Below are 15,585 nucleotides of genomic sequence, written 5' to 3'. Positions count from 1 at the left end.
ATCCTTATTTCTGCTTGGGGTTTTCTCTTCTCTAAATTAGATCGTAGCTAGTAAATAGTTACAGTTGTTGTATATAAAAATATTGCAAAACTAACAAAGTCTACTACCATATATGAAGAGAATTTTTCTTCCTTCTATTCTTAGGTTATTTAGGGCTATGAGGACATCATTCATATAAAATATCATATAAAACCTCAATCATTTGAGGTTTTATATTTGCAGATCAATTTAATGATTATGTGCATCAGCTAGTTCATAATTCCATGTGTCCATAGTAAATGGAAGTGAGCACAGGTGTTTTTGGTTACCCATCACCTATGACTACTTCGTGATTCAAGGGCTTATGTTCTGTTCCACCTAGCAGATGATGTTACTTCACTAGCCAAATGCTTTAAAATAATTTATTGTGCTCTTTCTCTTTTTCTTTACAACAAATTCATTTTTGCGAGATCTTTCTAAATGGATATTGTTTTTGTTCATGGAAAATTTCAAGGATGTAAGGTTGATTTAAATGCTTTTAACCAATCACTTACCATTAATGCACTGAATCATCATGGAGATGCTGAGAGCAATTTAAGGCTCTGCTATTTGATACCCTCTAGTTCGATTTTATTGTCTTGAGATTCTGGCTATCTCTCTTAATAGAAAGTTGAAGATAGAATTTTTATTCAGTGTATGGATTACATTAGTATAGGATGTTATGAAATTTACCTTTCCATCAAGCATATGTATTAAATTTTAGCAGGAATCACATATCCATTATCATTTCTGAAATATTGTTACTGTGCTTCTGAGTGTACCATCTAAGAAAGAGACTTGATTTTCCTTGCTAGACTCTCCGGAAAAAACAAGCAAACAAAAAGATGATTAACATATAGATGTAAGTAGAATTCTGCCTTTACAGTGCTGCTAGAAGGAGCCTGTCCTCATGTCCTCCCCACATACTTTCCATTACCAAGTGTAACCGCTTCTTTCTGTTTCCACCCTAGTCTGGTGAAGCCTCAGCAATAAGTGTATAATCTCCAAAATTTACAAGCAGCTCATGCAGTTCAATATCAAAAAGACAAACAACCCCATCCAAAAATGCGAGGAAGACCTAAGTAGACATTTCTTTCTCCAAAGAAGATAGACAGATTGCCAACAAACACATGAAAGGATGCTGAACATCACTAATTATTAGAGAAATGCAAATCAAAACCATAATGAGGTATCACCTCACACTGGTCAGAGTGGCCGTCATCAAAACATCTACAAACGATAAATGCTGGAGAGGGTGTGGAGAAAAGGGAACCCTCTTGCACTGTTGGTGGGAATGTGAATTGATACAGCCACTATGGAGAACAGTATGGAGGTTCCTTAAAAAACTAAAAATAGGACTACCATATGACCCAGCAATCCCACTACTGGGCATATACCCTGAGAAAACCATAATTCAAAAAGAGTCATGTACCAAAATGTTCACTGCCGCTCTATTTACAATAGCCAGGACATGGAAGCAACCTAAGTGTCCATCAACAGATGAATGGGTAAAGAAGATGTGGCACATATATGCAATGGAATATTACTCAGCCATAAAAAGAAATGAAATTGAGTTATTTGTAGTGAGGTGGATGGACCTAGAGTCTGTCATACAGAGTGAAGTAAGTCAGAAAGAGAAAAACCAATACCGTATGCTAACACATATATATGGAATGTAAGAAAAAACAATGATCATGAAAAACCTAGGGGCAAGATGGGAATAAAGACACAGACCTACTAGAAGGTGGACTTGAGGATATGGGGAGGAGGAAGGGTAAGCTGTGACAGAGAGAGTGGCATGGACATACATACACTACCAAATGTAAAACAGATAGCTAGTGGGAAGCAGCTGCATAGCACAGGGAGATCAGCTCGGTGCTTTGTGACCACCTAGAGTGGTGGGATAGGGAGGGTGGGAGGGAGACGCAAGAGGGAGGAGATATGGGGATATATGTATACATACAGCTGATTCACTTCGTTATAAAGCAGAAACTAACACACCATTGTAAAGCAATTATACCCCAATAAAGATGTTAAAAAAAAAAAGTGTATAAGAAGCTTCTGGTTAAACCATCCGTCTGCCTCATCTTCAAGGTTTCCAGAGTGATGTTGTTGTTATTGTTATTATTATTCCCATATACATACCCAGTAATAAGAAAGCAGCTTCCATTTATAGAGCATACCATACACTTATGGCAAATCTGGAAAGGAAGGAGCATTATCCCCATTTTATAGATAAGAAAACTGAGACCCAGGAAAATTCTGTAATTTACCCAAGCCTATGCAGCTAGAAGGCAAATCTAAGTTTATCTGAATCTAAATTTCATTCACATTCTATTATGTGACTACCCTGACCTTTTTAACTTTGGAGAACTTCGTGTTTTCCACCCACCTTGTTTTGCCTTTCATTATCTCCTTCCTACTTCTTAATTGACACCCCATTTTAACTTGTTACTTTGCTTTGACTGTGGTATATGAAGGTGTCTCTGATTCAGACTGTTGAGTAGTTTGTGCTCAAGCACCAAAGAGCATGAATATTCACTTATCCATTCATTTAATCAAGCAACAAGGGTTTATTGAGTATCTATTATATGTAAAGTAAAGTACTCTGCAAGACATTTTAGTGAGCATGAAGATTGAGATAGACCTGCCTTCTTTTGCCTATGTCCTCCTTGAGAACAAGGCCTGAGAAATATAAGAATGAAGGGAAAAATTTTAAAAAGACCTAAGTAGTTGGAAGTAGTTGATTTCAGGAAGTAGGGTTTGGAAATGAGGACACGTACAGCATGAGACTGCTGGTTGTAGCATTTAACTTATTATTTTTTTTAACAGTAAACATGTATTATTCTGATAGAACTAAAACCAAAAGTAAACAAATTTCAAAAAGAAAAGCATTCCAAGCTGTGATGGGACAGTAGGCATGTAGGAAAGTACTACATGTTTCAGAAACGTGAGAGTCTTATGTGGCTAGTGCCTAAGGTGATAGAGGAAAAAAACATAATTCTCTTAACCAATAAATATTTATTGAACACCTAGTTCATGTCTGTCACTGTACTAGATACTGGGGACACAAAGGTAAAATAAATCATAATTCAAAAAGACACATGCACCCCAATGTTCATTGCAGCACTATTTACAATAGCCAGAACATGGAAGCAACCTAAATGCCCATTGATGAATGGATAAAGAAGGTGTGGTACATAAATACAATGGAGTATTACTCAGCCATAAAAAGGAATGAAATTGGGTCATTTGTAGAGATGTGGATGGACCTAGAGACTGTCATACAGAGTGAAGTAAGTCAGAAAGAGAAAAACATATATCGTATATTAACGCATGTATGTGGAATCTAGAAAAATGGTACAGATGAACCGGTTTGCAAGGCAGAAATAGAGACAGATGTAGAGAACAAACGTATGGACACCAAGGCGGGGAAAGCAGGGGAGGTGGTGGTGGGATGAATTGGGAGATTGGGATTGACATATATACACTAATATGTATAACATAGATAACTAATGAGAACCGGCTGTATAAAAAAATAAAATGAAATAAAAATTTTAAAATAATAATAAAAAATAAACCTACATTAACACATCAAAAAAAATACTGCATTGCATATTTACAAGTTGATAAGAGAGTAAGTCTTAAAAGTTCTCATCACACACACAAAATTGTAACTATGTGTGGAGATAGATGTTAAGTGAACTTATTGTGGTAACCATTTCACAGTATATACATATATCAAATCATTATGTTGTACACCTGGAACTAATATGTTATATGTTGATTATATCTCAATAATAATTTTTAAAAAGAATAAGAAAAAAAATGACAACACTAGGTTCTTATCTTTATCCTACTCCCTATCCAACTGGTCTTGGCAGGGGCGTTAGACCTGTACAGTATAGTGCGGTGAGTGGGATATATGATGATAGCCATGTACCAGATTCCTGGAGGTCACCTGCGGGTAGCACTGAAGGCAGGGAGAGCTCACCAGCAGACAAGGAGGGAGACAGGGGCAGCAGAGCTATGAGCAAACTTGGCATGATCGGGGAGGGCGAGGCATTCGCCTGCGGTGGAGAATTCTCAAAGATGAAAGTGGAAAGTTAATTTGGAGTGAGATGTTGGCAAGCTTTAACTCTAAAGATTTTAGACTTTATGCTATAAATGTTGGGAGTTATTGGAGGTGTTTGAGGAGGAAAGTGATAAAATCCAATTTATCTTCCAAAAGAGGACTCTAACAGCGGTGTGAGGATGAGTTGCACTGAGAAGAGATCAGTGGAGAGAGTGATAACAGGAAAGATATTGGAGTAGTTTAGGAAAGAAATGACAAATCTCAGTTTTCTCAAGGTTTTTGTTTGACTTTCTGACCTCAGAAATTTTACATATACATATATATATGTACTGAACTCCATATCCTAGTGACATCTGTGTCATTTAGAATTTATATTTATGTATTGGAATTTATATTTATAGTATATATTTACAATTAAGTTCTTTAAATCTTATCTTGGTAGATCATAATCCTAAAGAGCAAAAACATTTCAGGTAGCAATGTAACATGCTAAATACCTACTGTATAAAATCACATCAGCATCTGTGACTCAAGAAACAGTTTGCACATGGAATTCTTAATGAAGTTCAACCCCTTCTGTTTGAGTCAGAGAGAGTATTTCTCATGTATTGTCACTTGCCTGAGTATCAAATATCTTTGATTCTCATTCTAGGCCAGTACTGTCCAATACAAATGTAATGCAAGCCACAGATTTGAGCTACATATGTAATTTAAAGTTTTTTAATAGCATATTGAAAGAAGTGAAAAGGAGCTGGTGAAATTCGTTTCAATGATATACTTAATAAAATGTAATCAAAATATTATCATTCCATCATGCAATTAATTAAAAATATTACTACCGAGATATTTTACATTCTTTTTTCTTATATGAAGTCTTTGAAATCTGGTGTGTATTTTCCCTTTAAGCACATCTCAATTTGGACTCTCCATGTTGCAAGTGCCCAAGTGCACTAATCGCTGGAGTGGCTACTATATTGGAGAGTGCAGCTCTAGACTAACCATCTTTAATGTAAAACTCCATTTCTGAATTCATTCTAAATTAGTGTAATATGAGAAAAATGGATGTCAGTGTGACTTCTGTTTTTCTTTCTTTGTGGCAAAGATGCAACCAGTCACTGAAAATGGATTTTATTTATTTTATTGACTTGGTGACTCAGGGTGTTAATTCATACATCTAATTAATAGGCCTTAAGTTTACCTCCTTCATCTTTCTGAGGCTTTTTCTTTCTTTTTATAACCTCATCCTTTGTTCTCAGCTGTAGTATCATTTATAAATAGAGCAGACTATCCATCTGACATCCTGGAAGACAGATAGGAACAAATCAGACAAATAAAAAGGAAACCATCTTCTTCATAACTCCTTGCCCTCTTGTAATGAAACCTGTATTAGTTGATATGATAGTCAATTCTTGAAATTGTTTTCAAGATGCCATCTCTTTAATATTCTTGGGTAATGAAAAGCAAGGAGCACTGTTTTCTCATTAGGCTGCCTAGAGGGGTCACGGGAAGCCCATGTGGGGTGGATCCCCTGTAGAGGACATCCGTCGGATTTCTGGGCTGTGCTTTATGATGAACCCTTGGAAATGATGTGGTGTCAGTAGAATACCAGAGTTCAGCATTTTAATATTACATATAAATTGGGAGGAGCGGAGAGACTAGCTCTGAGTATTTTGTTAGTAATTTAACATATGCTGGATCCCTTAGTCTTCACATTATAGACCTTCAATATCTGTATTATTATTGTTGTACTGATAAGGAAATATACTCAAAAGTTGCCTAAGGATATAAATTAATGGTAGAGAAAGGATTTAAAGCCGCATCTCTCTGCCCCTAAATCTGGTACTCTTTCCACTGCAATGTGCTGCCTGCTTAGATATAATCTTTCATCCTTGAACTCTCTTGAGTGTGGTGCAGAGGAGCCAGGAGATGGTTTCTAGTCCCTGTCCTGCCACTAACAGTGTGTACGAACATGAGCAAATTCTTTATCTTCCTTCCAATATTTTTTATCTACATCTGTCTCAGGTAATGTGCTAGGAGTAGTGAACTTAGTAATGCAGTCCATTTTCTAGGAGAGGTTTCATGGTGAAATATGATTCTCTCTGTCTTCCCAAATCACCATCTGCTTGAAGGCAGAGGCTTTAATACTTTGGAGTCAAGCAGGCCCGAGTTCAGAACCCAATCTTGCCTCTTAATATATGTGTGAAGACAAGCAAATTATTCAGTCTCCCTGAGTCCCAGTTTCTTTGTCTGTGAATCGGACTGTCGTAGAGATGCAAAGAGAAAATGGAGTAGACAGGATTTGTCCTTTCTTTACTTTGCCCATCAGAAAAAATGAGAGTTTCATTCATAAAACACTGCTTACATAAGAGTTAAGCCGTGTCAAAGGAATTTAGAGAAGGAAAAAGATAATTGAGCACTGGAGTGTGATCAGGGGAGATTTTGGAGAGGATGAAGATTTTAGACTGGTGGAAGAAGGAAGGAAGGATTTGAGCAGGAAAACTGGGCCGCAGAGTGAGCAGCGTTATATGAACAAAGGTGAAAACCAGGCACGGCAGATATGAGAACATTCGGAATTTGTAATGGTTTGTGAGCATTTCAACATGGTTCAAGTTGTTGAGTTTTTGGTGATAAGTTAACCGTAAAATTAAGCAGCTTCTTCTTCTACCTGAGTGTCTAACTGTAGCTAAAGGAATAAATCTGTTCTGGTGGGCTGTCTGTTCCAGACTCAACTACCCCACTGTACTTCATCAGTCGCAGATTTCAATTTTTTGACTCCTTTAATGCCTGCGTTTTTCCATGTCTGCGTTTTTTCATTTTCCATGTTCCATGTCCAGAACTTTCACCTTCTTTTGTAATAGCAGTTTTAGGCCTTTTACTAGATTTCACAGAACTAAGTTAAATACTCATTGATTTAATACTACTTATTTATTTAATATTCTTTATTTTTATTTGATAATATTATTAAATTAAACTTTAAGTGGGACCAGACTACTTGAATTTCTTACATCTCATTATTTTTCAAAAATAACTCTTTTAAAGATCTGAATAATTTATAAACCCCTCAGAAATTTGAGTTCATAAGGCTTTGGGTTACATTAATACATACCTATACAAACTCTTAAGGGACAGATGATTTTTTTTCCTTAAAAGTAAGGGAAGTTTTATAGTCTCTAAAATAAGGCCTACTGGAATTGATGAGGAATATATCCTTGTTTTTTGCTTCTTTTCATTCACCTGACATAGTTTAAATATCCTATACTAAAGAGTTTATTTAGCCATCTTTACTCTTAATGGAGGCTGTGTCACATTCAAAATTATTCCTAAAACCTCAAAGATGCATATATTTTAAATAAATCAGGTTAAAAAAAATTGGCCTTGTACACCATTGAAATTATTTAGAAGAACCACTTCTGTATATTTTATATGTATATAAAAGTATTTACTAATACATAAAATTCAGAAATAGCAAATACTACAGGTGTTACAGTGTGAAAAATGGTCTAATACTATTTTAATTCATTTTCTGCTTTTTAAAAAACCTCTAAGCATAGTATGAAGTGAACATATAAGTTCAGTGAATCTTCACAAATGGAATACATCATATTACCAGCAGCTAGATCAAGAAACAAACATTTCCAGTACCTCACAATCCTCACCCCTCCCTTTACCCTTTCCAGTCATTACCCTACCCCAAGGGTAATCAGTATCATTCCTTCTGACAGCATAGATTAATTTTGCCTCCTTTTCTACTTAAAAAAGCATTTTTCTTTAAACATATGTAACATTATAGAAATATCTAAGTAAGTTTTTTAGTATGCTTATTGTCTTTTATGTTTTTTTTAATATTCAATTTAAAATGCTATCTTCAGCCTGAAGATAAATGGTTCATAAATGAAATATCTGTGGCCTCAAAGGGAGGGAGGGAGGCTAATACACACACACACACACACACACACACGCACGCACAGATTTTGCCCTACCACAAATTCTTCTGACTTAAACCAATGCAATATTAAGAAAACACACGATTTCATTGATTTTTTTGGTAACATTTGGAATTATTTGGCATCAAAATGGAAGCTTTTCTTTTTAAAAACAATTTGTGTGATACCATGTCACTGGCCTTTATTGGAAATAATTTTGAAACCTCCTTGAATAGTCAGAAAAACAATCCAGCTTTATGAATCAGTGTTTATTCTATTTATGAATCAGCATTATTCTGCCTCTTCCAAGCTTTCTTGGTTATTCGTCTTTACCTTTAAAATGTATTTTAAAATATGTAGAATTAATCATAATGATGATTTTAGTATAATTTTAACATAATTTGGAAAATCTCTACTAGTTAATTCTTACTCTTCAGTCTCTGCACCACAGCCCTGAATAGGACACTGAAGGGATCGTGCATTCTTGAGCTAAAGGATGTTAGTCTGAAGTGAGCTTCATCCGTTAGGATGGGCTCTATTCAAAAATTGGTTGGCTGTGGCATTATCGGGTATAAATTCTGGTTTACCAGCACATTCTGTTTTAGTACTGCCATAACTTATCTATTTGGGATAGCACAATAATACGAAGGAGTATGATTTAGAGGAAGATTCCTGAAGAACAATAACACATACCCACTTTTTCAAGCTAAGCATTATATTAAAAGAAGATATTATATGTAAAAATGGGACACCCTCGGGAAAATATATATTAGAATATATATCAGATTAAATAAAGGAAAATATAAGAAATGTTCCTAATTATGCAGGCCTTGACTTTTAGATACATGAAAAACATCTGCCTAGACTATTTATTGCTTAGTCAAATGAATGTAAAAATAAAGGCTGCACTGACATTGAACTTTCCTGATATATCAAAAATGTCAGAGAAACTACATGTGTTTAATAACTTTGTTTAGAACATATTTGCAAATGGAGGCTTAGAAAATCCCTGCACCTCTAATTTCTTACCTGATGATTGTTTTGATAGAGCCACAGATTAGACATCAGAAAAACGCATGGCTAAAGAATGATCACTCATCATCTCACCATGTGAGTCTAAAAGAATCTTTTTTTGTCCAGGCAAGCTAATAAAAGTATTAAGACATAAGAGAAAAAAATTCTAGGAATGAAAAAAGTGTAAGAGCTATGCCTTGAAAAAGAAAGCAAAATCCTAATTATTCAGGTGCTGGATAATCGCTTGATGAAACGCTGACACCCTCCCCCTCCAATGGTATGTCATGCTGTTTGACATTTGCTTTAAAACAATCCAGTCAGTGTGCCCATGAGGGTGGGGGAAGTCGGCAGAGATATATGTGAAACAATTTTGCCTATGGGTTAATTGTTGAAACTGGGTGATGAATACGTGGAAGGTCATTATACTATTTTTTTTACTTTTGTGTATGTTGAAAATTTTCCATGATAAAAAAGTTTTAAAAATTTGTCCCCCAAAGCACTCTTAGAACTGACCTGAAAAATTCTTCCTGTTTCAAAATCCGCTTAATAATGGCAAGATTTTTAACATTAAAAAATGATAAAAATTGGAAGAGTCATAGCTTTGTTTATACATCTTTCTCAAGGCCAACAGTTTTTGGATTCTAGTTCCAGTCTCAAGGAGACAAAGTATTCTTGTCTGATGTGCAATAATAGAAAATTTCACCATGCTCTGAATTTAATACTATACTTTTCATGTTAGTGCAGGATATTTGTAATATGTTATATTTCCATAATAGAAAGTTAATTTCTTCCTAGTCTGACTAGATCTATTGATCATTAAACTGTATAAAGAGAGATGATTTGTACATAGTTCCTCCTAGTTCTTGTTTGTCATAAGGAAAATCCCAGCATTACATGGTTATATACCTGCCTACATGGTTATATACCTGCCCCAATTTAATATTTTTAAAAGTCGTGTGTGTGTGTGTATAATTTTATCTCAGTATTTTTAGGTGTAAACAGGTGAAGTCATATTTCATCTCTCCTCTCCCTTTATTTGAAAGAAATTCTGATTTAGTTTTTATTTCATTAAATATTGTGATTAAATCTCCCTACCGGAAACAATGGAGTGATATGCTTAGATATGTTAAAGTGTGTCTTATATAAGGTGCCCCTGAAAATAAATTATGTTGATGCCTCATTTCTCAAGCTGATGACAGGATATTGTAAAATAACAGATAAACCATGCAGGATTGTTTTTCTTCCAGCATAAGCAGTAGTATCTAAATACCAAAAGCAGAAAGAGATAAAGTAGTAAGAGGAACTTAGATCTGAAAGAGCAGCCTTCAGGTTATTTCTGGGGAAGTGGATGAAGGTTACATAGCACATTTGCCATCCTGGAGTTTAATTTTTTTTAAATTTTTTAATCTTATCTGTAATTTGGCTTCATCACTGGTTAGGATGTAACAAGTTATGTTTGTGTCTTCACTCAGTGCCGTAGCTTATGCAGAGTAAGAGCTCAGGTAACACCTTCTGGTAATGACAGTAGCATCTGGTCTTTGCTTTGAAGCACAGAAGTCACGTCCAGTTTTGCAATAAAAGGCTCAGCAGGAAAGCATTAAACTAGGGCTCCTGGTACACAGCTCTCACTGCACCTTAGGAACACTTGGGTATGCTCTCTAACACACCAGCGCCAGGCCCCACCCCAGACCGATGAAACCAGGGTCTCTATGGAAGTTGAGGACTGAGTGATGATTCTAAAGATCAGATCGAGATGAGTGCATGCAATCCTGGTACTGCCTTCAAATATTCTGGGTATCTTTGTGGGAAGCGGGGCGTTGGGGGGTACAAATTACTACCCCTATATCAGACTTACTAAAATCTGACACTTGGCAGGAGTGGTGTAAGGGTGTAAGGATGGTAGGCAGAGCTCTGTAGCTTTTTGTTAATGTTATTTAGTGTTTTTCTGGTGAGTTTTATTATTAGTTAGATTTAGGTATCACTGCTCCAGAGAACATTATGCTCTTTCAAATTAAAAAAAAAAATGTGGATTTAGAAACATATACATCTTCTATGTGTATGATATTTGCTTTCCACAACACTTCTCAGGCCTCCAGGACTACAAACCATGAGACCTCGGCCTTGTTCCTTGAACTCAGCCTTTTATAGTCTCATCTCTACTTTCAGAAGCTGTGTAGTCATGTTAGACAAACTGAACAGAGGCTTTTAGAAAGCAAGCCCCCGCGTTTGAAGATAGGCACAAGGAGCTGAGAAGAAAGGCTGACGTTCTTTGTGTTTTTGGCTTCCAGTTATCTACAGTCATGTACATTTCAATTCATCTTCAGGAAGTCTTACTTTCATATGCCTATGAATATTATCGCTTTTTAAAATCTTTCGTTAATATAAGTCAACCTTGAAGTATAAAGTTGGGCTTCTTCAAATATAAAAAAGATTTTAGCCACTTAGCCTCAGATTTGATCCTGGCTTCATTCTGAAAATTGGTGTTTGTTATAAGGATACAATTAGGTGGTTATTAAGATGGTACTTCACCTCAGGAATCCTGACGCAGACAGATCCTATCAGTCCCTAAGAAGATGCATGCCCAATACCAGCAGACAGGTTCCCTGGCAGGGACCTTGTCTTTCATGTCCGTCTGCATCCTCCCTTGCTTAGCTGCTTGTCAAGCAAGACTTAACATTATTCATATTTCTTATATTAAAAATTATTAATAATATTTATTGAGCACTTGTTATGTGTGAGGTCTATTTTAAGGGTTTCCACATTTATTAACTTAATTCTCACAACAGTCCTAACTAGGGAGTTATTATTGTTATTATTCTCATATTACAGATGAGAAAATGAAGACACAAATAAATAACTTGCCCAAATTTATGCAGGTTTTAAGTGACAGAGTTAGAATTCAGATTTACAAGGACTAACCCCAGAGTTTGCACCCTTATTCATTACTCACCTAATAATTAATTGTTAACTGAATAAATGATGATGACCACCTTTGGCCCCAAACCTAACACAGAACTCTAATTAAGAAAAAAAAAAAAAAACATGGAGGACTCCTTTTTTCCTGGTTGTAGGACCACCTGGGTGTTCCTGCCACTAAACAGCAATCTTAGAATTAATAACCCCATTGAAACAAAAAGGCACATCTATCCGCACCCTCACCCGCCTGTCCTCCCTGGGGCAATAGCTCCAGTTCTGTCTGCGCATGCTGAAGGAAAAGGGATGTTAGGGAGACTGCTGAGCAGAGCCTCATGGGAGGATGCCGGAAGAAAGCAACCACCACAGCTGGTACAGAAAAGCTCTTATCTCTTGAAAATTTCATCCCTAGAACATGTTGCTCAATTACCGTCCTGAAATCCAACTTCAGATCCACACTCCTCTTCCATAGAGAGATGAAGAGGGGTTAGGAAAGGAACAGAAAGGAACTTCAAAGCTTTCTCTTGGAGCCCAGCAGTCGTGGTCCTTTTTGAGTAAAGATCTACGAATGGTTTCAACAGGGAGAACCTGGTGGAGAAATTAACTTAATTCAAGGAATCACAGTATGTCATTATTTATCTAGAAATATTACAAACTCCAAATATAGGAAATACACTCTTAGTTATATGTTCAGATGACAACACCCGCATGGGCAAATAGACATGACATGAGGTTAAATAGCCATTTGGGATTATCCTCTTTATTCTCAGGTGTAATCAAGAGTTGACTTCTTTGTCCAAAGTTCTTTCTTTTTCAAATTTCATTGCTGTCTAAGAGAAAATTTATCTTGGGCTTAAATTCCAGGTGGGCAGTTACCTACATTACACTAAACAAAAGATCAGATCATCAGGCTGTTTTTCAATTTACGTTTAATTAATGGGTCTAAAAATTCAAATATAGTACCATATCTAGATGAGAAATTTTATTCTTTTAATCCATTTAAGCAAAATTTTTACATTTAAAAACTAAACCTCCAAATTTGGTCTATTATCAATAGTACTGGTTGTGTGTTTGATATTTCACTCATGTATAGGAAATGATCTTTAATTTAAATGCATTGCTCTATTTTTATAAAATAATTTCTTTGGTTCTCTATGAGAATACTACTCCTAAAACTAAACCACTTAGGAAAGGACTATTTGTAGCAGCCTATATATTCAACGTATATCAATTTTTCAGTGCTCTAAACGTGTTGATTTTTGCTTATGAAAGTGTCAGCACCCTATATGACATCTTCAGGAGAAAATGATTGAAACTCTTTTTTTAAATTTCAAAAGTGGAAGAAAAGTGTTTGACCAGTAAGTTCTCAGATTAATCTGTTTCTGCAGTAGAAAAAAGTGGTAATGAGTTGAAAGGTGATATCTTGCTAGACTCCTAGATATAGAATTACTTGGTTTCAGACTAATCATAGAATTCAGGATATTGTAGCTATATTACATACAGCATATATTATGAAGAGGACATTTGAATTTTTTGTCATTTGATCTTTATTTTTTTAATTATTTTTCTTTTAGAAAAAGAAGAAATATATTAAAATTGTCTCTGTGCACTAAAGTAAACCTGACGATATTTGTGTTTGTATTGGTGACTTAAAATTATCATTAGTTAACTTTTGTTTGTTTTCAAACATGTAGGTATAAAAAAATAAATCCAACAGTGTTCTCTTTTAGCCTATATTTATACAAAAAGATTTAATTAGTTTAGAAAATAATTCTCTCAGCTATCAGCATCAGCTCAATTTCACCTACTCCATCCATGATGAATTAAACACTATCAAAGTGTTGTCTTTATCATTAAAATAGGTATAGATTTAGTCATTGCTTGGCCTGACCAGAGCTTTTCAATCATTCCTAAGGACACTCAAACCCATTTTTCAGTCTTCCCATAACCAGCTGTGGTGGCAGAGCATCTATTCAACATGTGCTAAATTATGCTACATTTCTTGGCTTTGCATATCTTTATAGTAGACATTCCTTAAAAACGATAACAAGATGCCCACCGAAGACGGGTTTTATTTTCTGGACACACAACATGCAAAGAGCATGAGCAGGCCTCAGGCTGAATCACTACTACTTTCTTATTAGGTATGTGTCTTGGGCTACTAAATATACGTGAGCCTTTTTTCTCACCTGAAAAAAATTGAAGAATTTACGAAGGAGGGCATAAAGAACTTATACAAACCACCTGGCTTATAGTAGATTTCATTCTTTAATTGATTGTTATTATTCTTTTAAAATGAAAATCTTATTTTTTTTTTCAGGATAGGTTTTAGCACCTGGAGAAAAATTTTTACTTATCTGCCTGATCATTATGAATCTGATATTGTTTTCTTTTAAGAAAAGATGAGTGTTGGTTAAAAAATTAAGCAGTAGCAGTTATGAAAAGCTGGAAATCTGCACTATTTATGTGGTTTTGGCTTTTATATATCACTTAGAAAATACAGTTCTCTTAATGCCACTTTTTTTTTCAAATAATCAAGTATTGTACAGACAAAATATCTAAAGTGTATGAGCTATCATATATTTTAAATTTGACTCCTGTGTTTTTCCTTCTCTCTCTTCTCAAAGGAGCAGATCATATACAGCCATCCTTTTATAAATGCTGTTGCTAAAAAATGTGTTAAAGTTTCAGTTATGTGACTTTTTTGGCCCGAGTTTATTAGTAATTTTCAACCTAAGATGTCAGTAAATTTGTATGGACTTTTGGAAAATTTAGTAGCTTTTATATTCGAAAAAATATTGCTCAACCATATAAACATAGCTTTCCCACAATTGATTTTACAGTAAGGTTAAAATGATATTATTTGTTAGATATTTCCACCTTCAAATGTGATTACTGGAATATATTGTTAAATTTTGAGCGACTGATAGTTTTCAAAATTGTTATTATAAATAGGGCTGCACATTCTTAAATGTGTCACTATTAACTAGAACGTTTAGTGTGTTAATGTATATGCTTTATTTTTTAATTAAAATAATTATCGAGTTGTCAACATAATTCCAATAAAATATAATTTAATAGACTATTCTAAGTGATTTAGATCTGTTTTAAACAGTTTACTTGATTTCAGTGTGTATTCCTGTTACATTCAAAAGGCTATCAATATATGATACTGAAGTTTGAGTTCTTTTAATGTAAATAGGGATACTTCTTGTAACCTTATTCACATTGCAAGTAAAATGATAAATATATCTAAATCAGTGTTATGCTTGTGTTCTGTTGTTCTAACATTTGAATAAGCTGCTTTTTTTGGGTGTTTAATCTTACAATTTTTCTTAGCCCTAAAAAAGTTAAGTTGAGAGCATTGATGTCTTTTGTGATGAGAGAATTAAACATGCCAACAAAAACCCTCTCTATTAAAATAATTATTTATTTCAGGTTTCCATGTATTATCTTAGTTATGGTCGGTTTGACAAGGCAAGAAGTAAATTTAACAGTATAAAAAAATGTATATCTAGGGCTTCCCTGGTGGCACAGTGGTTGGGAGTCCGCCTGCCGATGCAGGGGACACGGGTTCGTGCCCTGGTCTGGGAAGATCCCACATGCCGTGGAGTGGCTGGGCCCGTGAGCCATGGCCGCTGA

The 15,585-nt window shown here is 35.1% G+C and overlaps 1 protein-coding gene across 3 annotated transcripts in view; it reads left to right on the top strand.

The window, feature by feature from the left end:
* The window catches only part of FBXL17 (F-box and leucine rich repeat protein 17), a 478,885-nt gene that overhangs the window by 335,071 nt on the left and 128,229 nt on the right, over nucleotides 1–15,585 (top strand). Inside the window, exon 8 of one of the 3 annotated variants that reach the window (XM_060143364.1) lies at nucleotides 14,571–14,835. The exons of the other annotated variants lie outside the window; for them this stretch is intronic. Coding sequence (XP_059999347.1) covers nucleotides 14,571–14,614 — 44 coding nt within the window. The 3' untranslated portion in view covers nucleotides 14,615–14,835. Of the gene's footprint in view, nucleotides 1–14,570; nucleotides 14,836–15,585 lie in introns of those variants that run through there. 3 annotated transcript variants of the gene reach the window in all.

The sequence above is a fragment of the Lagenorhynchus albirostris genome, chromosome 3 (assembly GCF_949774975.1).
Source record: "Lagenorhynchus albirostris chromosome 3, mLagAlb1.1, whole genome shotgun sequence".
Classification (NCBI taxonomy): domain Eukaryota; kingdom Metazoa; phylum Chordata; class Mammalia; order Artiodactyla; family Delphinidae; genus Lagenorhynchus; species Lagenorhynchus albirostris.
Note: the sequence above shows the minus strand (reverse complement) of the source record. Positions and strands in the feature narration are given on the sequence as shown.